Source organism: Hemitrygon akajei, chromosome 8, assembly GCF_048418815.1.
Source record: "Hemitrygon akajei chromosome 8, sHemAka1.3, whole genome shotgun sequence".
NCBI lineage: Eukaryota > Metazoa > Chordata > Chondrichthyes > Myliobatiformes > Dasyatidae > Hemitrygon > Hemitrygon akajei.
The window spans coordinates 162,351,612-162,374,963 of NC_133131.1; the positions used below are offsets into that span (position 1 = coordinate 162,351,612).

The 23,352-nt window shown below is 41.5% G+C and overlaps 1 protein-coding gene across 8 annotated transcripts in view; it reads left to right on the forward strand.

Moving 5' to 3' along the window:
- The window catches only part of prkag2a (protein kinase, AMP-activated, gamma 2 non-catalytic subunit a), a 515,738-nt gene that overhangs the window by 426,189 nt on the left and 66,197 nt on the right, over positions 1-23,352 (forward strand). For all 8 annotated transcript variants that reach the window (XM_073054948.1, XM_073054946.1, XM_073054947.1 and 5 more), the window contains one exon: positions 21,300-21,358. In XM_073054948.1, the coding sequence (XP_072911049.1) occupies positions 21,300-21,358 (59 nt within the window). The remainder of the gene's footprint in view (positions 1-21,299; positions 21,359-23,352) is intronic.

The following is a 23,352-nucleotide window of genomic DNA, read 5'->3' on the forward strand; positions in this document are numbered from 1 at the left end:
GTTTCAGATTTTCACCAAAAAAAAATACTGAATGGTAATTTCTTCATTTGTTCCTTGAGAAAAGCTGCAGAGCTTTTGCCCAAATAACACTATGAAATAGTTATTATGTTACTGAGAAGCCTGGACTATGTAAGCCAGTTCATTCAAATTTTGTGACAATTACATTTCTTTCAGTATAAAATTCTGACTTGCTGTGGTTCTTAACTTAAATCATAGCAATTTTCTTTATACCTGAGCCAATAGCTTTTGAATTGTGCTGTATATCACTCAGAGGCCACTTTATTAGGTACACATCTTGTTAATGCAAATATCTAATCAGCCAATTGTGTGGCAGCAACAATGCATAAAAGCATACAGACATGGTCAAGAAGTTTAGTTGTTCAAAATAGAGAAAAAATGTGATCTAAGTGACTTTGACTGTGGAATGATTGTTGGTGTCAACTTGTTTGAGTATCTCAGAAACCGTTGAACTCCTGGGATTTTCATTTACAACCATAGAGAGCTTACAGACGATGTGAAAAATAAAAAAAAATCCAGTGAGTGGCAATTCTGTGGGTGAAACTACCTTGGTAATGAGAGAGGTCAGAGGAGAATGGCCAGACTGGTTCAAGCTGACAGAAAGGTGACAGTAAATCAAATATCCACATGTTACAATTGTGGTGTGCAGAAGAGCATCTCTGATTGCACATGTCAAACTTTGAAGTGGATGGGTGCAGGAGGTACCTAATAAAGTAGTCACCAAGTGTATACACATGGGATATTAGAAGCAGAAGGATATTTTGGTTAGTTAATCTTTGCTAATCATAATATCATCCAGGAAGTTCCATGCGTACATTCCCACTACCTACACCATCTTTGACTTCGTGCTCCCCCCCCCACCCCATTTTCGCCCATTTCCGTACTCCTTTTTAGTTATTTTCTTTTCGGAGCAAACAAATGTTTTGCTTCCGTTATGTTGTGTGATACTGAGCTGCATGTTCTAACCATTCTTTCAAGAGTGGATATTTCTCTTTGGTGCTCAATTGGGTTTATGAGTCACCGGCTAGTTTTGTAGACTCTTGTGTGGAAAAATTCTGGGTAATCATTACCCGATGCACAAAGATCATCGCTACAGTTGCCAACTCCAGCTGGTAATTTGCAAGGATCTATCGATACAAGTAAATTTAGACAAACTGGTGCAGAACATTTTAAAAAATTGGTTGTTAAGCAGGGAAAAAAGTTTGTTCAAACAGTTGTGTATCCCATACATTTTAGTAGCTTTTCTTAATAGTTTCTACTTTGTACTGCTTTAGCAAGTTGAGGAAATTTCATCTTATGTTCTTATGTTCATTTGCTAAAAAACCTGTCTCTGTGTTCAATGTACTTGCCTTCTCAGTAACATAAGACATTTTGTAAATCTAAAACTAATTGAATTAGAATGAGCTTTTATTTAATATTAGACTGAATTCTAATTAATTAATTGCATTTTTCTGTACTTTGAATATTTGCCAACTAGTGCAGTATTTGATTGTTGCTCAGCATGATCAAAGAATTAAATGCTCAGCTAAATTTTATGGTCTTAATAAATCCTCTAATCAAAGTTCAAAGTAAAATTTATTATCAAGGTATATGCATGTTACCACATGCAACAATGAGATTCTTTTTCTAGCGGGCATACTAGCAAATCTATAGAATAGTAACTATAAACAGGATCAATTAAAGAACAAGAGCATAGAAGACAGCAAACTGCAAATCCAAGTATGAATAAACAGCAATAAATAACAAGAGCATGAAAGAACAAGATAAAGAGTCCTTAAGGTGAGATCACTGGTTGTGGGAATATCTCATTAGATGAGTGTAGTTATCCCGTAGTAACTGTACTTTAACTTGGTAGTACAAGTCCTGAGGCATTTGTACCTTCTACCTGATGGCCCAGGTCGTGAGGATCTCTGATGATGAATGCTGCTTTGCTATGACAGCGTTTCATTTATATATGCTCAGTGGTTGGGAGGGCTTTACCCGTGATGGAATGGGCCAAATCCACTACCTTTTGTAGGATTTTCTTTTCTATACCAGGCCATAATGCAGCCAGACAATACACTTTCCACTACACATCTTTAGAAGTTTGTTATAAGTTTTTAATGTCATGCTGAATCTCCACAGACTCCAAAAGAAGTAGAGGCGTTGTCGTGCTTTCTTTGCAATTACGTTTATATGGTGGGTCCAGGACAGGTCCTCTGAGATAGTGACACCCAGGAATGTAAAGTTACTGAACCTCTGAAGTTTTTGATTAATGGATTGAAGATTATTTGGAATATCTGGACAAACAGAACATACTTGACTCCATAATTCAGTTCAATTATGAGGAGAGACTGGAGAGTTTAGATCTTTTCTGCCTGGAGTGGAGGAGGTTGAACATTCAGATTCAATTACCTATCACACGTAGTTTGAGGCATTCAGTGAAATGCGTTGTTTGAGTTAACAATAAACACAACCTGAGGTTATGCTGGGCCAGCTCACTAGTGTCTCTGAAATCAACATAGCATGCCCACAATGTTCAGCAGAACAACACAGCAACAACAGCAAAACAAGCCCCTTTTCTCCCTCCCAACCACCTACTCGCACACACAGATAGGTTTCCAACACCAGGACAGGCTGCCTCTAGGTCTCCAAATTGATTGAGATGTATAAAATTAATGAGGGGTGTTGATGGGGTAATCCTCAGGAGCCATTTCCCTTTATCAGATGCAGATTAGGCAGAGGAACATGTTTAAGTAAAGGGAGAAGAGATTTAGAGGGGATATGAGGGGGACCATTTTCACGTAGTGAGTGCTAAATACTTGGAATGCACTGATTAAGAGTGATTAAATTCAGGCCACGGACAGCATTTACCAAGAGTCTAGACAAACACTTGAATTGCCTAGGCATAGAAAGTGGGACAGGATCAAAATATAAATACAGGAGATTCTGCTGATCCTAAAAATCTTGAGTAACACACACAAAATGCTGGAGGAACTCTGCAAATCAGGTAGTATCAATGGAGAGAAATAAACCGTTGACATTTCAGCCCGAAATGTTTATTCCCCTCCATAGATACTGCCTGACTTGCCGAGTTCTTCAGTATTTAGTGTTTGTTGCCCTGGGATCAAAACAGAAGGGTGCCCACAGCTTGGAATTAAGTCTCATTTCTTACTCCTGTTTCATATGAAGATCTTCATTCTGTTGCGGCCCACTCCCCTACAGTGTGAGCTTATGAGCTTTCACAAATGGTTGAGCTTTTAATGAACACCTATTTAGAGGAGAATTACTTTCAATATCTTGTTATTGTGGAATATTTTCCATATTAAGAGAAAACATGGGATTTTCAGAAGAATCACTTCACTTGAGTTAATAATATAGTGATATTCTGACACTGCTGGCTGCCCTTGCTGCTTGAAGGATCAAAGATAGCAGAAGTAGAGACTCTCAGAGCTTTCCATCCCGCTAATGGTAGAAACATCCATTTAGAATCTCTTGTATATAGCAAAAGAGTAGTGTGTTAATAGAGGTGTTCAACCATCATCTTGCTGAACAGATTTAATGAGCTATTTGACCTTTTCTTGTTCCTATTTTCTTCCTCTAAGAAAAGGACTACAAAATTAGAAGACCTTGAGCAAAATGAGCTGAAGAATAATTTTTTTCTTTTGCGTTATGATCTTGTGTTGTGAATGAGCCCTGTTATTAAAGGATGTTACAGTATAAGGAATTGATACTGGCTGTACTTACTTTTTTCTTGTGTTATTTTGAAGATCTGTGCCACTGCCTCCCAGCTCCAAGCTCCATCAGTCCCGGTTTAGTTTTCTGATAACAGATGGCCTAGACATAAGGAGGATAGCTTTTTTCACATTCTGACTTAACCAGTATTTGTACCTTCTCTCACTGACCACCTGCGTTTCCTTAGTCTCCTGTGGTTGCCCCCATATCCTAAAGATGTGTTGGTAGGTTAATTGACTACTGATTGTTACCATTTGGTGTAGCCTCATGGCAAAAAGAATCAAAGAGGAGTTCATTCGTGAATGAGTTACAAGGTAAAGGGACAAGAGTGGGAATATGACTAATTAGATTGCTTCTTTTGAAAGTGACCTGGGCCAAATGGCTAGCTTTAATATAAAGAATATTACAACAAAAGTTTTCTTCTTCAGAAGGGCAGCATTCTATTATAGCCACAACTACCTGGGTTTAGTTCCGCTGCTGTCTGCAAGGAGATGGTACATTCTCTTCATGACCATGTAGGTTTCTTCCGGGGACTCTGGTTTCCTCCCACATCCCAAAGTTGTACGTTTTAGCAGATTAATAGGTCACATGGGTGTAATTGAGCAGTGCAGGCTGTTATTGTGCTGTACCTAAAATAAATAAAAATGAATTTGACAGAGCTTTTGCATCTGTGGTACAAGGTTGTAGGACATAGCAACAGAATTAGGCCATTCAGCCTATTTAGTTCACGCTGGCATTCAATCATGGCTGATTTATTATCCCCCTCAAACCCATTCTCCTTTCTCCCCATAATCTTTGACACCCTTACTAATTATAGTCAATTAAATTCATTTAATTAGTAAATATCAGGGGCAGAGTGTCCACAGATTGAAAGCTACAATCAGGATTTGGGAAAGGGGCAAAGAAATGAAATGAATTGGACTACACAGTTGTGATAATGTAGAAGATAAAAGGTTCCTCATGTCTCCAATCTCATTTCATGGTTGATACTTAGCCTTAATTCTCATCTCTAAACCCTTTGATTTAATTTATCCAAAAAATGTTACTCTCTGTCTTGAATACAGTTAATGAACACGCAAACACAAAGAAATCTGCAGATGCTGGAAATTCAAGCAACACACACAAAATGCTGGTGGAACACAGCAGGCCAGGCAGCATCTATAGGAAGAAGTACAGTCGACGTTTCAGGCCAAGACCCTTCGTCAGGACTAACTGAAAGAAAAGATAGTAAAAGATTTGAAAGTAGGAGGGGGAGAGGGGAAATCGGAAAAGATAGGAGAAGACAGGAGGAGGTGGAGTAAAGCTAAGAGCTAGAAAGGTGATTGGCAAGGGATATAGAGCTGGAGAAGGGAAAGGATCATGGGACGGTGATGTACCATCAATAACTCTCGGAGACAGGAGGTGAACGATAGGCTTTTATTAGCAGCAAAAGGGAGCACGGTATCTCGGAGACTGAGGGAGGAGCAGTGCCTCCAATCGCCTTTATACAGGGGTCTGTGGGAGGAGCCACAGGAGCAGTCAGCAAGGGGGCGTGTCCAGACAGGTATACATAGTTTACCACAGACAGGAGGCCAAGAGAAAGAAAGGGAGAGGGGAGCACCAGAGGGAGATAGAAAACAGGCAAAGAGTGATGGGCAGAGAGGGAACAAAAAGGAGAGGGGGAAATAAATAAATCAGGGATGGGGTAAGAAGGAGAGGAGGGACATTAACAAGAGTTAGAGAAATCAATGTTCATGCCATCAGGTTGGAGGCTATCCAGATGGAATATAAGGTGTGGTTCCTCCAACCTGAATGTGGCTTCATCTTGACTGGTCCTATTCTCTCACGTCTTATCCTCTTCCTCTTCACATACTTGTAGAATGCCTTGGGGTTTTCTTTAATCCTGCTCGCCAATACCTTATCATGACCCCTTCTGGCTATCCTAATTTCATTCTTAAGCTCCTTCCTGCTAGCCATATAATCTAGAACTCTATCATTACCTAGTTTTTTGAACCTTTCGTAAGCTCCTTTCTTCTTGACTAGATTTTCAACAGCCTTTGTACACCAAGGTTCCTCTACCCGACCATCCTTTCCCCCTCTCACTGGAACATACCTATGTATAGAAAGAGGATGTGCTGGAGCTTTTGGAAAGCATGAAGTTGGGTAAATCTCAGGGACCAGACAAGATGTACCCCAGACTACTGGGAGAGGCAAGGAACGAGATTGCTGAGCCTCTGGCAATGATCTTCGCAACATCAATGGGGACAGGAGAGGTTCCGGAGGATTGGAGGGTTGGGGATGTTGTTCCCTTATTCAAGAAACGGAGTAGAGATATCAGAGGAAATATTAGATTGGTGAGTCCTCCTTCAGTGGTTGGTAAGTTGATGGAAATGATCCCGAGAGGCAAGATTTATGAACATTTGGAGAGGCATAATATGATAAGGAATAGTCAGCATGTCTTTGTCAAAGGCAGGTCATGCCAAATGAGCCTGTTTGAATTTTTTGAGGATGTGCTAAACATGTTGATAAAGGTAGAACAGTAGATGATGTGCATATGGAGTTCAGCAAGGCATTTGATAAGATACCCCATGCCAGCCTTATTGAGAAAGTCATGAGGCATGGGATCCAAGGGAACCTTGCTTTGTGGATCCAGCATTGGTTTGCCTACAGAAGGCAAAGTGTGGTTGTAGATGGGTTATATTCTGCATGGAATTAGGTGACCAGTGATGTGCCTCAGGGATCTGTTCTGGGAGCCCTTCTCTTCGTGATTTGCGGGCATGCTACGATGGAACTGGAAGTGTGGCGATACTTGTGGTCTGCCCCCAGCACAATTCTCAGACTGAGTTAATCAGTGATGAAAAGGACACTTTTCACTGTATGTTTCGATGTACATGCAACAAATAAAGCTAATCATTATCTTTATTGTTTTGTTAATTGTCCACCCTCTTGCTTCATCAAAATTTTTAAAAACCGGCATTGATACGTGTCCTTCAGCCCAATCAATTCAACCACCCATAAGGACTGATTTGCAAAATTCTTCCATTTTATTATATCTGCTCCATTAAATGGTTCCCTGGTATTATAAGGTGGACTGTTGTCCTCGCCATCTACTTGCAATGCACTTTTTCTGTAGATGTTACACTTTATTCTGCACTCTTATTATTTTACTTTGTACCACCTTTTTTGTAATGAATTAATTTGTATGGATAGTATGTAGGACCTTTTTTTTTCTGTACCTCAATAATATACCAATTTAACACACAACTCCCCAGATCCTACCACTCACCTGAACCTGAGAAACAGTTTACAGTAGGGAATTACTTAATAACCCCCAGGTTGAGTCTTTGGTGAGGAAGGCAAATGGGACATTAGCATTCATTTCAAGAGGACTAGAATATAAAAGAAAGGATGTGATGTTGAGAATTTATAAAGCACTGATGAGACCTCACTTGGAGTATTGTGAGCAGTTTTGGGCCCCTTAGAATGGATGTGCTAAAACTGGAGAGGGTTCAAAGGAGGTTCATGAAAATGATTCCAGGAATAAACAGTCATATAAACAACATTTGATGGCTTTGGGCCTGTATTCACTGGAATTCGGAAGAAAGAGGGACACCCTCATTGAAATTTATCGAATGGTGAAAGGCCTTGATAGAGTGGATGTGGAGAGGATGTTTTCTCTGATGGCAGTGTCTTAAGACCGGAGAACTCAGCCTCAGTATAGAGGGTCGTCCTTTTAGAATGAAGATGAGGAGGAATTTCTTTAGCCAGAGAGTTGTGAAGCTGTGGAATTAATTGCCAGAGGCAGCTGTGGAGGCCAAGTCTTTATGTATATTTAAGGCAGAGTTTGATAGATTCCTGATTGGTTAGGGCATGAAGCGATATGGGGAAGGCAGGAGATTGGGGCTGAGAAAAAATATGGATCAGCCATGAGAAAATAGTGGCACAGACTCAACGGGCCAAATGGCCTAAATATGCTCCTATATCTTATGGTTTTATGGTCTTTGGGTTCTGAGAAGAAACTGCAGCACTTGGATGAAGCCCAAGTAAAACCCACTTGGAGAGCATTGGAGGCCATGATTGTTCTTGGATCACTGGAGTCTTGAGCTAGCAGTCCACCAACCTCATCACTTTCCTACCTAATCACATTTACATTTCTAGATTCAGATTACTTAATATACTGGATTTACAAACCCCATTTCCAGAAAAGTTGGGATATTTTCCAAAATGCAATAAAAACAAAAATCTGTGATATGTTAATTCACGTGAACCTTTATTTAACTGACAAAAGTACAAAGAAAAGATTTTCAATAGTTTTACTGACCAACGTAATTGTATTTTGTAAATATACACAAATTTAGAATTTGATGGCTGCAACACACTCAACGAAAGTTGGGACAGAGTTAAAATAAGATTGAAAAGTGCACAGAATATTCAAGTAACATCGGTTTGGAAGACTCCACATTAAGCAGGCTAATTGGTGGCAGGTGAGGTATCATGACTGGATATAAAAGTAGCGTCCATTGAAGGCTCAGTCTTTGCAAGCAAGGATAGGTCATGGCTCACCCCTTTGTGCCAAAATTCGTGAGAGAATTGTTAGTTCAAAAGGAACATTTCCCAACGCAAGATTGCAGAGAATTTAGGTCTTTCAACATCTACAGTACATAATATTGTGAAAACATTCAGAGACATCTCAGTGCGTAAAGGTCAAGGTCGGAAACCACTGTTGAATGCGCGTGATCTTCGAGCCCTCAGGCGGCACTGCCTAAGAAACCGTCATGCTACTGTGACAATTATAGCCACCTGGGCTGGGGAGTACTTCGGAAAACCATTGTCACTTAACACAGTCCGTCACTGCATCCAGAAATGCAACTTGCAACTGTATTACGCAAGGAGGAAGCCATACATCAACTCTATGCAGAAACGCCGGGGAGTTCTCTGGGCCTGAGCTCATCTCAGATGGATCGAAAGACTGTGGAACCGTGTGCTATGGTCAGATGAGTCCACATTTCAGCTAGTTTTCGGAAAAAACGTGCGTCGTGTTCTCCGTGCCAAAGATGAAAACGACCATCCTGATTGTTATCAGCGAAAGGTGCAAAAGCCAGCATCTGTGATGGTATGGGGGTGCATCAGTGCCCACGGCATGGGTGAGTTGCATGTACGTGAAGTTACCATTGACTCTGAGGCGTAAATTAGGATTTTAGAGAGACATATATGTTGCTATCAAGGCGACATCTCTTCCCGGGACGTCCATGCTTATTTTAGCAGGACAATGCCAGACCACATTCTGCACGGGCTACAACAGCGTGGCTTTGTAGACACAGAGTGCGTGTGCTTGACTGGCCTGCTGCCAGTCCAGATCTATCGCCTATTGAAAATGTATGGCGCATCATGAAGAGGAGAATCAGACAACGGAGACCACGGACCGTTGAGCAGCTGAAGTCTTATATCAAGCAAGAATGGACAAAATTTTCAATTGCAAATCTACTATAATTAGTATCCTCAGTTCCAAAATGATTAAAAAGTGTTATTAAAAGGAAAGGTGATGTAACACAATGGTAAACATGCCTCCGTCCCAACTTTTGTTGAGTGTGTTGCAGCCATCAAATTCTAAATTTGTGTATATTTACAAAATACAATTAAGTTGGTCAGTAAAACTATTGAAAATCTGTTCTTTGTACTTTTGTCAGTTAAATAAAGGTTCACGTGAATTAACATATCACAGATTTTTGTTTTTATTGCATTTTGGAAAATATCCCAACTTTTCTGGAAATGGGGTTTATACTTCTACCCTGATTTCTGCTTAACTTTGTATGGTTTTCCTTGCTTTGGTTGAGTCAAAAAGCTTCAGGATTTCACTGCTTTGTGTCCATCTATTTTTAGACCTTTTCTAAAGTCTTCTTGGGTTTCATTATTTTTCCCAAACGATTAAAGTGCTGAAGTTTTTTATCTACTACATTTCTTGGAAAGGATTCCACAGCATTAATCTTTAATAAGCTTGCATCAATAGTACAGCTAATTTGCGTTAGATGCCTTATGACTCAGTGGCACAAGTGCTAAGCTATGCAGAGCAGTGAGCTCTCTTGTTACATCTGAAGACGCCAATGAGATAAATGTTTTCAAATGGTTTCCATATCTCTAGGCTATGAAATGGAGGGGCAGGGGGAAAGAATAAGCCAGTGGTTCTCCCTTATCTGGACAATTTAGCTCTATAGTCACCACATTGGGGAAAAGCCATTTAGCTGAAGTAGTGAGGTACTGGATAGCTCCCCAGCCTGGGAATCAAGTCCAAGTGCAAGTTTAATTATTCAATCATACATGAATATAGCCAAATGAAACAGTTTTCCTTTGGGGCCAAGATGCAAAACACATTACCTTCAGCACACTGCACATAGCGCATGTGATTACGATTGCAGAAAAACATAGTCACAAAGGAAAATAATAATATAGCCCAAATGGCATGACTGTAGATTGATGGTAAGTTGTCCTGGTCTAACTTGTTCTTCTCCAAGTGAACACCGGAGGGCAGCACCAATGGGAGGGGCCACCCCCAACCCAGTACAGATTCCAGCACGTCCACAGAGGCCTCTGCTCTCTCCTGCAGTTCCTTAGCATCTTCTCCAGACTACTGAGAAAACCGGGCCCGTGGTGTGGGCCCAGTCCTCACCACAACCAAGGCAATGCAGCACCCCCCATCGTCGGATTCACCAATGAACCAGTGAACCAGACTTGCGGTATTCTACATTACTAATGTCTAACAGGGTCTTGCAATCTCAATTAAAACATCCAAGACAATCACTTGCACCACATGCACAACAACGATATGCAGTAAGTCCAATTCCACCACTATAGAGCAACTCGCTGATGGGTTAGTCCTGGAGAACTTGATGTTAGTATCCAGCAGTGACTTGTGATCGTAAAAAAGTAGTAAAGGATGAACAAATACATCTTTGATTGGAGTGGCTGCTGCACCTGAGCATGCCATAATCTTACTGGAAGAGGATTATGATCTGTCCTCTTCTCATTGCTTCCATTCTGGAGGAGATACAGAATCCTGCAGATGTACACTCAAAATTTTAGAAACAGCTTTTTCTCCTCTGCCATCGGATTTCTAAATGCCATCGGGTTCATGTACCCATCAACTTACTTTCTGCCCAGCATGCCTATTGGTATTTAGGATAGCAAGAAATGTCCTCCATCTTGTCTGTCATGCCACTCAGGGACTTGGGCTATATTATTATTTTTTTCTCCCATCTTTTTACTTGTATTATTATTATTATTTTTCTCCATCTCTGTCTGTCTGTCCTTGGCCATCTTTCCAGAAACCAATATTGGCCTTGGTCTTGGCAATGTTCAGGGCTTCCTTCATTGTGCCAGTAGTTGCTTCTTGGTTTTCACTACTGTCAATTATGTGAGTCCAGGGTGGAGACTCAGAATACCGTTGCATTAGATGTAGAAGGATTGCTGTTTCCATAACAGTTTTGTTTGACCAGTCAGAGTTGAAGTCCTGAGGTGACACCCCCGCCACCCCCGCCCAAGCCTAGAAGACTCATAGTCTGGCCTCTACCCTTTGACCTGTGTGGCACGGGAGACCATACCAAGAGTCAAAGCATAAAGCTTTGGCTCTCCGGTCATTGAGGTTCAAAAGTCTCCAAACCATGGCAAGGTTGTGGTCCTCTTGGAGAAACCCATCAACATTATTTCGCTGTCCTTTTTTTTTTGCATTATATATTTCTGATTTAATTCTAACTTGTAATTTTTTTATGACTTCCATAGTATTGAAGCCATAAAACAACAAATTTCATGACATGCAGTTGCAAGAAAAAGTTTGTGAACTCTTTGCAATGACCTAGTTTTAGAAACTTAGAAGACCTACAGTACAATACAGGCCCTTAGGCCCACAAAGCTGTGCCAAACATTACCCATAGCCCTCTATTTTTTCTGAGCTCCATGTACCTGTCCAGGAGTCTCTTAAAAGACCCTATTGCATCCACCTCCACCACTGTCGCCAGCAGCCCATTCTACACACTCACCACACTCTGCATTAAAAAAAACTTACCCCTGACATCTACATCCAAGCACCTTAAAACTGTGCTCTCTTGTGCTAGCCATTTCAGCCCTGGGAAAAAGCCTCTGACTATCCATACAATCAATGCCCCTCATCATCTTACACATCTCTATTAGGTCATCTCTCATCCTCCGTCGCTTCAAGGAAAAAAGGCCGAGTTCACTCAACCTATTCTTAAAAGGCATGCTCCCCAATCAAGGCAACATCCTTGTAAATCTCCTCTGCACCCTTTCTATGGTTTCCACATCCTTCCTATAGTGAGGCGACCAGAACTGAGCACAGTACTCCAAGTGGGGTCTGACCAGGGTCCTATATAGCTGCAACATTACCTCTTGGCTCCTAAACTCAATCCCACAATTGATGAAAGCCAATGCACTGTATGCTTTCTTAACCAGAGTCAACCTGCGCTGCAGCTTTGAGTGACCTATGGACTCGGACCCCAAGATCCCTCTGATCCTCCACATTGCCAGGAGTCTTACCATTAGCACTATGTTCTGCCATCATATTTGACCTACCAAAATGAACCACCTCACACTTATCTGGGTTGAACTCCATCTGCCACTTCTCAGCCCAGTTTTGCATCCTATCAATGTCCCACTGTAACCTCTGACAGCCTTCCACACTATCCAGAACACCTCCAACCTTTGTGTCATCAGCAAATTTACTAACCCATCCCTCCACTTCCTCATCCAGGTCATTTATAAAAATCACAAAGAGTATGGGTCCAAGAACAGATCCCCGAGGCACACCACTGGTCACCGACCTCCATGCAGAATATGACCCGTCTACAACCACTCTTTCTTTGCCTTCTGTGGGCAAGCCAGTTCTGAACCCACAAAGCAATGTCCCCTTGGATCCCATGCCTTTTTACTTTCTCAATAAGCCTTGCATGGGGTACCTTATCAAATGCCTTGCTGAAATCCATATACACTACATCTACCGCTCTACCTTCATCAATGTGTTTAGTCACATCCTCAAAAAATTCAATCAGGCTCGTATGGCACAACCTGCCTTTCACAGAGCCATGCTGACTATTCCTTATCATATTATGCCTCTCCAAGTGTACATAAATGATCTTCAATCATTTATCCCTCTCCAGTACTATGGTAAAGGAGATAGAATTGTGATCACTATCTCCAAAATGCTCTCCCACTAAGATCTGACACCTGACCAGGTTCATTTCCCAATACCAGTTCAAGTAAAGTCTCTCCTCTTGTAGGCTTATCTGCATATTGTGTCAAGAAACCTTTTTGAACACACCTGACAAACTCCACCCCATCTAATCCCCTCACTCTAGGGATATGCCAATCGATATTTGGGAAATTAAAATCTCGCACCACGACATCGCTGTTATTATTACACCTTTCCAGAATCTGTCTTCCTATCTGCTCCTCGATGTCCCTGTTACTATTGGGTGGGTCTACGTATAAAAAAAACACCCAGTAGAGTTATTGACCCCTTCCTGTTCCTAGTTTCCACCCACAGAGACTCCGTAGACAATCCCTCCATCTCTTCCTCCTTTCCTGCAGCCATGACACTATACCTGATCAACAGTGCCATGCCCCCACCTCTTTTGCCTCCTTCCCTTCCTGTCCTTTCTGAAACATCTAAAGCCTGGCACTCGAAGTAACCATTCCTGCCCCTGAGCCATCCAAGTCTCTGTAATGGCCACAACATCATAGCTCCAAGTACTGATCAAAGTTTTCTGCACTAATTACTCATAAAATGTGGACTGATCTTCATCTCAATCACAATAACAGACAAACATAATCTGCCTCAACTAATAACATAGAAACAATTGTTCTTTTCATGTCTTTATTGAACATATTGTTTAATCATTCATTGTACAGGCTGAACAAAGTATGTGAACAGTTGTATTTAATAACTGGTAGAACCTCCTTTAGCAGCAATTACCTCAACCAAATGTTTCCTGAAACTGCTGATCAGACTTGCACAATGGTGAGGAGAAATTTTAGACCATTCTTCCATACAAAACTGTTTCCGTTCATCAATATTTCTGCGATACCTTGCATGAACAGCCCTCTTCAGGTCATGCCACAGCATCGCAATTGGATTAAGGTCTGATCTCTGACTTAGCCATTCTAAAACACAAATATTCTTTTTAAACCATTCTGTTGGTGATTAACTTTCATGTTTCAAATCATAGACTGGTTGCATTATCCAACTTCTAATAAGCTTCAGGTGACAGACTGCTACCCTGACATCCTCCTGTAAAACTTCTTGATATAATTTTGAATTTATTGTTCCCTCAATGATTGATTGCAAGCTGTTCAGGCCCTGAGATAGCAGAACAGCCCCAAACCATGACGCTCCTTCCAGCATGCTTCACAGTTGGGATGAGATTTTGATGTTAGTGTGTGGTACCCTTTTTCCTCCAAACATAGCAATGTGCATTTCTGCAAAAAAGTTCAACTTTTGTGTCAGCCGTCCACAGAACATTGTCCCAGAAGCGCTGTGGAACATCCAGGTGGTGTTTTGCAAACTTGAGATGTGCAGTTTTTTTTTGGAGAATAGTCCTTTCCTCTGTGGTATCCTTCCATGAACACCATTCATGAACCAGACACATGACACATATACCAGAGACTTTAGCAAGTTCCAGGGATTTCTTCAGGTCTTTTGCTGTTATCCTTGGGTTCTTTTTCACCTCCTTCAGCATTGCACATTGTGCTTGTGGTGTGATCTTTGCAGGATACTGACTCCTAGTGGGGTAGTCTCCATTTGTAGACAATTTCTTTTACTGTGGACTGATGAACACTCAAGTCTTTAGAAATGTCTTTTCCAACTTCATGCGTCTCTACAATTCTTCTGAGGTTCTCTGGAAGTTGTTTTGATTGCTGCATGGTGCACATAAACATCTTCCTCAAGAAGAGCAGGTTCTGTGTGTAAACTGACTTTGTGTATGTTTTTATAGGGCAGGGCACCTCTACAACCCACACCTCCAATTTCATCACATTGATTGGAACACCTGACTCCAAAAGAGCTTTTGTAAAAGGCATTACTCCAGAGGTTCATATATTTTTTTGAACTTGGACTGTGATTGTTTAAATGGTGTACAAAGTATTGACGTGGAGCAGTACAATTGTTTGTGTGTTATTATTTTGAGGCAGATTGTTTTTGTCTATTATTGTGACTTAGACAAAGATCGGGCCATATTTTATAAGTAATTAATGCTGGAAACAAGGTAATTGCAAAGGGTCCACAAACTTCCTTTCAACTGTACGTCAGTGATAATAGATTTGGTCCTGATTCTGAGGAGCCAGCATGGCTTTGTGCCTTTCAGAAATTTAGAAGGTCAGAAAAACAGATGAGGTTCAGAAAGTGGATATTGCGTATTTACATTTTATAAGGCCTTTGACAAGTCCTGCATGGTAGATCTGAAAGGTTAAGTCCTTTGGAATCCTGAGAGAGCTGGTTAGGTAGATTCCAAATGGACTTGGAGCTAGGAAGCATAGGTTGGTGGTTGAAGGTTGTTTTTCAGAATGTAGATTGGTAATAAGTGGTGTGCTACAGGGATTGTTGTTGGGATCCATGTCATTCATTATAGCAAAGATTTGTATATAAATGCATGACAAATGTATGTTTGCGATTGATATAGAATTGGCAGTGTGATAGTGAAGAAGGTTATCATAGATAGTAGGTTTTTCAGATTTGGTGAACCGAAATCAGGTTTATTCTCACTCACATATATTGTGAAATTCATTGTTTTGTGGCAGCAGTACAGTGTAACACACAAAAGTGCTGTAAATTACAATAAATAAATAGCACAAAGAAGCAACAGCAAAGTAGTATTCTGGTTTCATGGAAGGATCAGAATCTGATGGGCAAAGGGAAAAAAGTTGAGATGTTCTGTGTGTGTCTTCAGGCTCCTGTACCTTCTCCCTGATGTAGTAATGAAGAACTGGCATGTCCCAGATGGTGAGGGCTGTTAATGATGGAATCTGCCTTCTAGAGGCATTGCCTTTTGAAGATGCCCTTGATAATGGGAGGATTGTGCTAGTAATAGCTGATCTTGATCATTACAGAAGTGAGCCAAAGAGTGGGAAATGGATGTCAGTACAGCTAAGTGTGAGGTGATAGATTTTGGAATTTCAGATCAATATTGGACATAGTCTGGATGGTAAAGCACTTGAGTGTATAATGAATTAGGACCCCATAGTTAATTGAAAATGGCTTCACAGGTAGAGAGGGTGATGTAAAAGGAGTTTATCATGTCGGCCTTCATCTATACAGGCATTGAGTATCAAAGTTGGGAAGCTATGTTGCAAATGTCCAAGTCGTTGGTGAGGCCACGCTTGGGGTACTGTGTACAGTTAGAGGAAAGATGTGCTTAAACTGGAAAGAGCACAAGAAAGTTCTAGGAGGATGCTGCTAGGATGAGAGGTTGTGAGTAAAATGGAGAGATTGGGTTGGCTAGGTCTTTATTCATTGGAATATAGGAGAATGAAGGGAGATCTTAAGGAAGTGTTTAAAGTTGCAAGAGGCAGTTCTTTCCCCAGAGTTGTTGAGTCTAAAAGTAGGGGGCACAGATTTAATATGAGATGGGAAAGGTTAAAAGAGGACCTGAGAGGTTACAGTTTCATGCAGAGGCTGGTGAGTTTATGGAATGATGTGCCAGAGTCAGTGGCTGAGGTGTCATTTAAGAAACAGTTGGATGAGAACGTGAATCAAAGGATCCTGGGGGAATAGGAGAAAAAATGCAGGCAACTGGGATTAGCAGAGTCAATGCAGTGGCTTCATCTGGGAAGTCACTCTGGAGTTGCTGCTCTGGACTCTGGACTTGATTACCCAGAAATCAGAACTCAGGATTCAATCACTCAGAACTCTGAAATCAAAACCAGAAACTTACTTTGTATCAGTCTTTGAGCTAATCCCCCTGCCCCACTCTAACCCACATTCCATTGTCAGTCCCCAAGCAAATCACACAGGCCCACTCTCTCCCAAGAGCCATATGTTGGTACCAAATCATATGACACATCCCCTCACTCTTCCTTTGGCTCTGTATCAGCCCTCAAACTAGTTGCACTAGCCTGCTCTCTCCTCAAAGCCCTTGTGTCAGTCCCAAACACAACCTCAAACTCTCCTTCCAGCCCAAATTAATCCCACAGGTTCACTTTCTCCCTAGACTTTGGTGCAGTCCCCAAACCAATTCCAACACCCCAATCTCTCCCCAAAGCCCTGTTGATCTCAAACCAGCCTAATGCCCTGCTCTCTCTCCCCCCAGTGCCATTTCAGAGCACAAACAAATACCACTGCCCAGCAGTCTTCTCACAGCCCTATGTCAGTCTACAAACTAATCCATGACCCTCTCTTTCACAGCCTGTATGAGTCCCCAAACAAATGCCACTGCCCCACGCTGTCTCCATGGCCCTGCACTGAAATGTCGAGTGTTTATTCACTACCTGATCTGCTGAGTTTTTCCAGCATTTTGTACCTATTGCTCTGGATTTCCAGCATCTGCAGAATCTCTTGTGTTTGTACTTTCAGGTTTTGTTCTGCATTTACTGCTTTATGGAACAGAGCCCATTTTAAATTTCAAACAAGGAAGGATGATAAACTGTCCTAAATAGAAATTGCTTCCCATACCTCAGGAGTCAACAATTTGCAAGCCTTGTTTATGTGAACCATCATGTAGCCCATGACACTAATCCCATTTTCCAGCACTTGGTCTTTAACCTGTCACATGACCATTCAAGAGCTCTTCTAGCTACCTTATAAACATGACAGTACTTATCCTCATCACCTATTCAGGCAACAAGTTTCCAGATTTGCAGCTACCCTCCTGGTGGAAACCACTTTCCTTAGATTCCCTATAACTCTTAAACACTGGTTTTACATGTTTTTCATTATAGGGAAAAGTTTTGCGCTATGCACCTGATCTATAACCCTCATAATTTTCTAAAGAGGGTAGAGCTAGATGAGAGGTTCAGGTTCTTAGGAGTTAAGATGATCCACACTTTCCGCTGGTCTAGCCACATTGATGCCACAGCCAAGAAAATGCGTTAGTTCCTCTACTTTCCCTGAAGGCTCAGGAATTTCAGTGTGCGGCTGATGCGATTTTCACCAGTTTTTGCAGATGTACCATAGAAAGCATCCTATACAGATGCATAAAGGTGTGGCACAGCAATTACTCTGTGCCAGGTCCTCAGCACTGCAGAGAATTATGAACACTACCCCGTCCTTCACACAAACCAGCTTTCCTTCCAGTGAACAACACACACAAATTGCTGCTGTGTTCTACCAGCAATTTGTGTGTGTGTGTTGTTGTTTGAATTTCCAGCATCTGCAGATTTCCTCGTGTTTTTCCTTCCAGTGTCTCTGTCTACACTTCCCAATGCCTTAGGAAAGCAGCCAACATGCTCAAGGAATCCTCCCAGCCCAGCCCAATCATTCTCTCTTCTCCTCTCTCCCAATCAGCAGTTTATAAAAGCTTAAGAGCACAAATCATGGTGTTCAAAGACTGCTTTGTTATCTGACTCTTGAATACACCTCTAATATGTTAATAGATGAAATTTGATCTCGCAATTGACCTCCTCATGTTCAAGTTTAATTGTCAATCAACCATACTCAGGAATATAGCGAAATGAAACAGTGTTCTTCTGAGGCCAAGGTGCAAAACACAGTACCAACAGTCACGCATAGCACATATAATTATAATAGCAGAAAAACATAGCTACATTTTTTTTTAAAAGCTCAAGTCCCTGGGTGTCATGGCCTGTAAATTGATGGTACATGAACGTTGTCCTGTCTGCAGAACAAGCCCATAGCAGTTCCTTATCTTGCAGGAGTACAGCTGCAAACACAATCCAGCTTATCTTCCATCGAACAAAAACTGGAGGGCAGCTCCGAAAGGAGGGGCCAGCACCCAACTCAGCATGGAATCCAGTGGCACATAGCCGGCCCCGGCATCTCCTTCCTCAGCTGTCACAACAGGAAACTCCGAGGCATGAGGGCCTTGTCCATGCAACAGCCAGGGCAAGGCAGTTCCCTGCCTTTGGTCTCGCCAATGAGCCAGTGAATCAGACGTGTAGTATTCTACATTACCAATCTCCAACAGGGTCTTGTGATCACAAAAAATTCATCCAAGGCAATCATTTGCACCATCCGTTGGATGCGTCGCCTCTGACATCCTCTTTCCTGGGTGGCTGAAGCAGGTTGCAATACCGTGCGCAACAAGTCCAGCTCCACCTCTATCCAGCAGTGTCTTGCAATCATACAAAGGTATAAAGGATGAACAATTACACCTTTGTTTAGACCTAGAGAGTGCGCCACCATCTTACTGGCTCTTGTAGATTGCTTACAAACTGCAGTGCACTGCACTTTCTCTACAATTTGTTTTCCTTCTACTGCCTCGACCCACTTATGCATGGAATAATCAATCTGGATGGCAAACAAAATAAAAGCTCTTTATTGTATCTCAGGAAACATGACAATGACAAAAGAACACCAACAAATATCCACCAGTTCATCGCTTCACCAAAAGGACAAATTACTTCAGCTGAGTGGGACTCAAGATCTATATCAAACCACTGCTTTTCCAGGGCACACTCTGGGTCTCCATTCTGTAATGCAGCATTTAACAGAAGTGCCCATGACTGAGTGTCATAGAAAAGTACAGCACAGAAACAGGCCCTTTGTCCCATCTAGTCCATGCCAAAACCACTTAAGCTGCCTACTCCCCTCGACCTGCACCAGGACCATAGCCCTCCATATACCTATCCAAACTTCTCTTAGATGTTGAAATCGAGCTCTCATACACTACTTGTGCTGGCAGCTCATTCCAGCTCATTATTTTTAGTCTTGGCTAATGGCCACAGCCATGCCTACTTTTTCTCCAGTTCTCCTTATTGACATTATGTGGTAAAGTGATACATTAATAAGCAATTATTTACAACAAAATTATTTATAGTAAGGCATCTCTGCGAAGCCTGAAGAGTCAGAAAGCTTTGTCAGCTGTCACTCTGGTGGGTTTTGGATGCTTACCTTCCAGGCTTTAAAGAAAGTGCTTTGAAAGAAAGCCACGCTGGCCAGCGGATCTGTCTTGGATGCCGCCCTCCCTCAGTTGATTGGGAATTTGATTACTAATTGCAGAGGCTGTTAATTGGAAACAATTTCTTGCGCAAGGTGACAGCTTTTCTTTGATATGTTTTCTTGGCCCAGCAGAGGGTGATGGTAGAAATATCCTCACCCTCTCTACCTGAGTTGAACTCGATCTATATCAAACCGCTGCTCTTCTGGGACTGGCTCTGGATCTCAATGAGGTAATGCAGCACTCAATGGAAATGCCCGCCAGCACTTTTTCTCCAGTTTTCCATAAACCCCACTCCACCTCTGTCGTGGGATTGCCCTTGTCTATCAGCAAAAAGTGTGTCCATGTCTACTTTATAAGGTTAACTCCGCCTACCCCTCCAAACATCAGTCTATCACTGAAACTCTTATTTGTGTTAACTGGAGTAGATTTTGCCTTCTTTGCTTTTGTGATCCCTTCAGAATATCTGTTTCATATCATTTCAGAGAAGGATGCTAAAGAGTCCATGGAATGCCAGCTTTGGAGCAATCGTATTCCTGTTCTTACTTTTATTGTAACCAATTCAGTTAAACACATTCCTATCAGTTGCCACCCACCACCCACCACCCACGTATCCTAGGGGCAATTTACAATAATTAATTAATGTGACAACAGCACACTTTTGTGAGGAAATTGGAGCATATGGGGAAATATGTGTGGTTACAGAGAGAGCATACAAATTCAGAGGTCAGAATGGAGTCTGTGTGACAGCCTTGCAGCTTCTTTGCTGAACTGATTACCTCCCAGTCACACTTGGAGAGATGCCTTCTGGAGTAGCATGAATGCAAGGGGGAATGAGTGGCATCAAGAAATGTTGTTTGAGCCTGAAAATAAAAGTCCTGAAGCAACAGTACATTATCAGCTGAATACCGTGATAGATCGGCTTACAAAAAGCATTAAGCTTTCTTCCCACAACCTCAGTGACCCTGGTGCCAAGTAGTGGCTGCTATTCTATTTAAGACTCTTATTTTTATTCAGTGCAGTCAAGCGATGTGAGAAATTGAAAGCTCCAAGGCTTAGAATGAATGTTAATCTGATACTGCAGGAGCTCCTGACTAGGCAAAATAGTGAATACATATTATCCCTGGGTGTAGTAATTAAAGGAGGCTACGTTATATTTGGAAATGTGCAGTTCTGATGTGCTCTACCCGGCCAAGTCAAAGTCTGGAAAAAAAAACTCACTATTCTATTTATCTTGTACCCTGCATAATTAGTTTTTAACCAGTGTTAGGGTTTGATGTTGGTGGCTTTAATAACAATTTAATTATGATGTGTGGCTTCTGAGGGGTGTGTAGTTTTTTCCAGCCTGTAGTCACTCTTAGCAGTGTTTACTGTTTACCTGATCTTAATGAAACAGCTTCCGCACCAGATAACTTGTTTCAGTCATGCTGTGATATCCTGCGACCTCAATTAATATTAATTCTTTCTTTTCTTTAGGAATGTTAACCATAACAGACTTCATAAACATACTGCATAGATACTACAAGTCACCTATGGTGAGTAGTCTGAATTGTTAGCCTTAATTTTTGGGAGCTAGAATCAATAAATTGCATGAAAATACAATCATATTTTATTCATGTTGTCTGGGGTGTCTGAAGGAAATTTCAATCTATTTTGTTCCATTGGAATTGACTTCAATAACCCCCAGTGAAGAAAAAACAATCATTGGGAGTCACTTAATTAATTCAACTTCATAGCAAAGTTGCAACTTGCATTTACAGTATATTCCAAAGTATAAGCCGACACCCCATTTTCAAGGTTAAAAAAGTGACTTTTTCATGTTACCTTTGTATAAGCCAACCCCTTTTGTAGAGGTTTTTGATTTAACCAGAAAAGATCACAAGATCTCACATGCCGGTACTCAGCTTTGCTGGATCCGGAACCGGGAAATTTTGTGAATCAGTACCTGCTAAGAAAACAGGCCTACACATTGTAGAGCATTATAGGCAAATTCTTAATAAATAAATCAGAGAGAAATTTTGGATTAGGTTTCCAATGGAAAAGAATCCTCTGAAATGTAACCCCCGTGAAACCATTTAGCGCCCATTGTAATCTCGTTAAAACATAACACAGGGTGGCGGGATCAGTATGTCTACTCAGTATTGAGTTTGCAACCACCATGTACAAAAGATTAAAACAAATGCAATATGATGCGGGCTTTGAGCTGAAGGTTGTTGATTTAGCTAAAGGAACTAGTAATTCTGCAGCTGCTAAGAAGTTTAGTGGAAACGAGAGAGAGTGGAGAAAGGCAGAGGACACGCTGAGGGAAATGCCAAAGACGAAATGTGCAAACCGCAGGAAACATGCCAGTGGCCAGAACTGGAAGAAAAGGTTTTTGAGTGGGCGTATCACCAGCGATCATTTGGATACATTATTACCAGAGAAATGATTCGAGTTCAAGTGTTGAAATGGGTCGAAAAACACTGTGAGGTCTGCGAAAATTTCAAAGCTACGCGAAGTTGGTGCACCCGATTTATGAATAGACGTGATCTTGTGTTGAGACAAAAAACAAAGATTGCTTAGAAAATTCCCGTGGGGTATTGCTTATGTCCAAAAATGCTGCTGGATGGACGAAGCGGGTTGCTTGAAGTAGGTTAAAGAGGTGTGGCGTCAACGTCCCAAAGGTTTTGGGAAGAAAAAGTCGCTTTTATGGACGTGTTCAAAGCGCACTTATCAGGTGAGACAAAAGTAGCATTGGAAGCTGAAAATACGGACATTGCAGTCATCCCTGATGGTTTGATCTTCATGCTCCAGCCACTAGATGTGAGTTTAAACAAACTATTCAAAGAATTCATGCGTCGACAGTGGAACAAATTTGACTCAAAAACAGCCAATAAATATGACCTGTCTTTCGTGTATTTGTTTTTCCAAAGTTGGCACCCTCTGTATAAGCCAACCCCCTAATTTTAGGACCGAAATTTAGGGCCAAATTCTCAGCTTATACACCGGAATTTACGGTATTATTGAACTTTCATTACAGTGTAAGGCCCCAAGGTGCTTTACAGCAGAGCGAGCAGACAAAAAAACCATGTGTGTGTATAAAGGTATTGTTATTCTGAGAGACCTTGGTGTCCTTGAACACAGATGACTGAAAGCTTATGTAAAAGTAGGCCAAGCAATTAAGAAAGCACACAGTATGTTGGCCTGTATGGTAAGACAATTTGAGAAGAGTAGAGGTGCACTTGAGCATTTCTCCCATTACGTAACACTCTGATGAGACTGCACTCGGAATATAGTGTGGAGGTCTGGTCTCTTTACCTGAAGAAAGATATACTTGTGATTGGAGTGATCAAATCACGTACGTACAGTATCTACACAGTACATAATGTGTGGGTGTGACTGTACTCCCTTGAATTTAGAAGTATGAGATATGATTTCATTGAAACCATACTAAATTATTACACAGCTTGACAGGGTAAAAGCAAGGTTGAAGCTTCCCCCGAATGAGAAAATGGAGAGGGGGGTCGGGAGGCAGAATGAAAGGTCACTA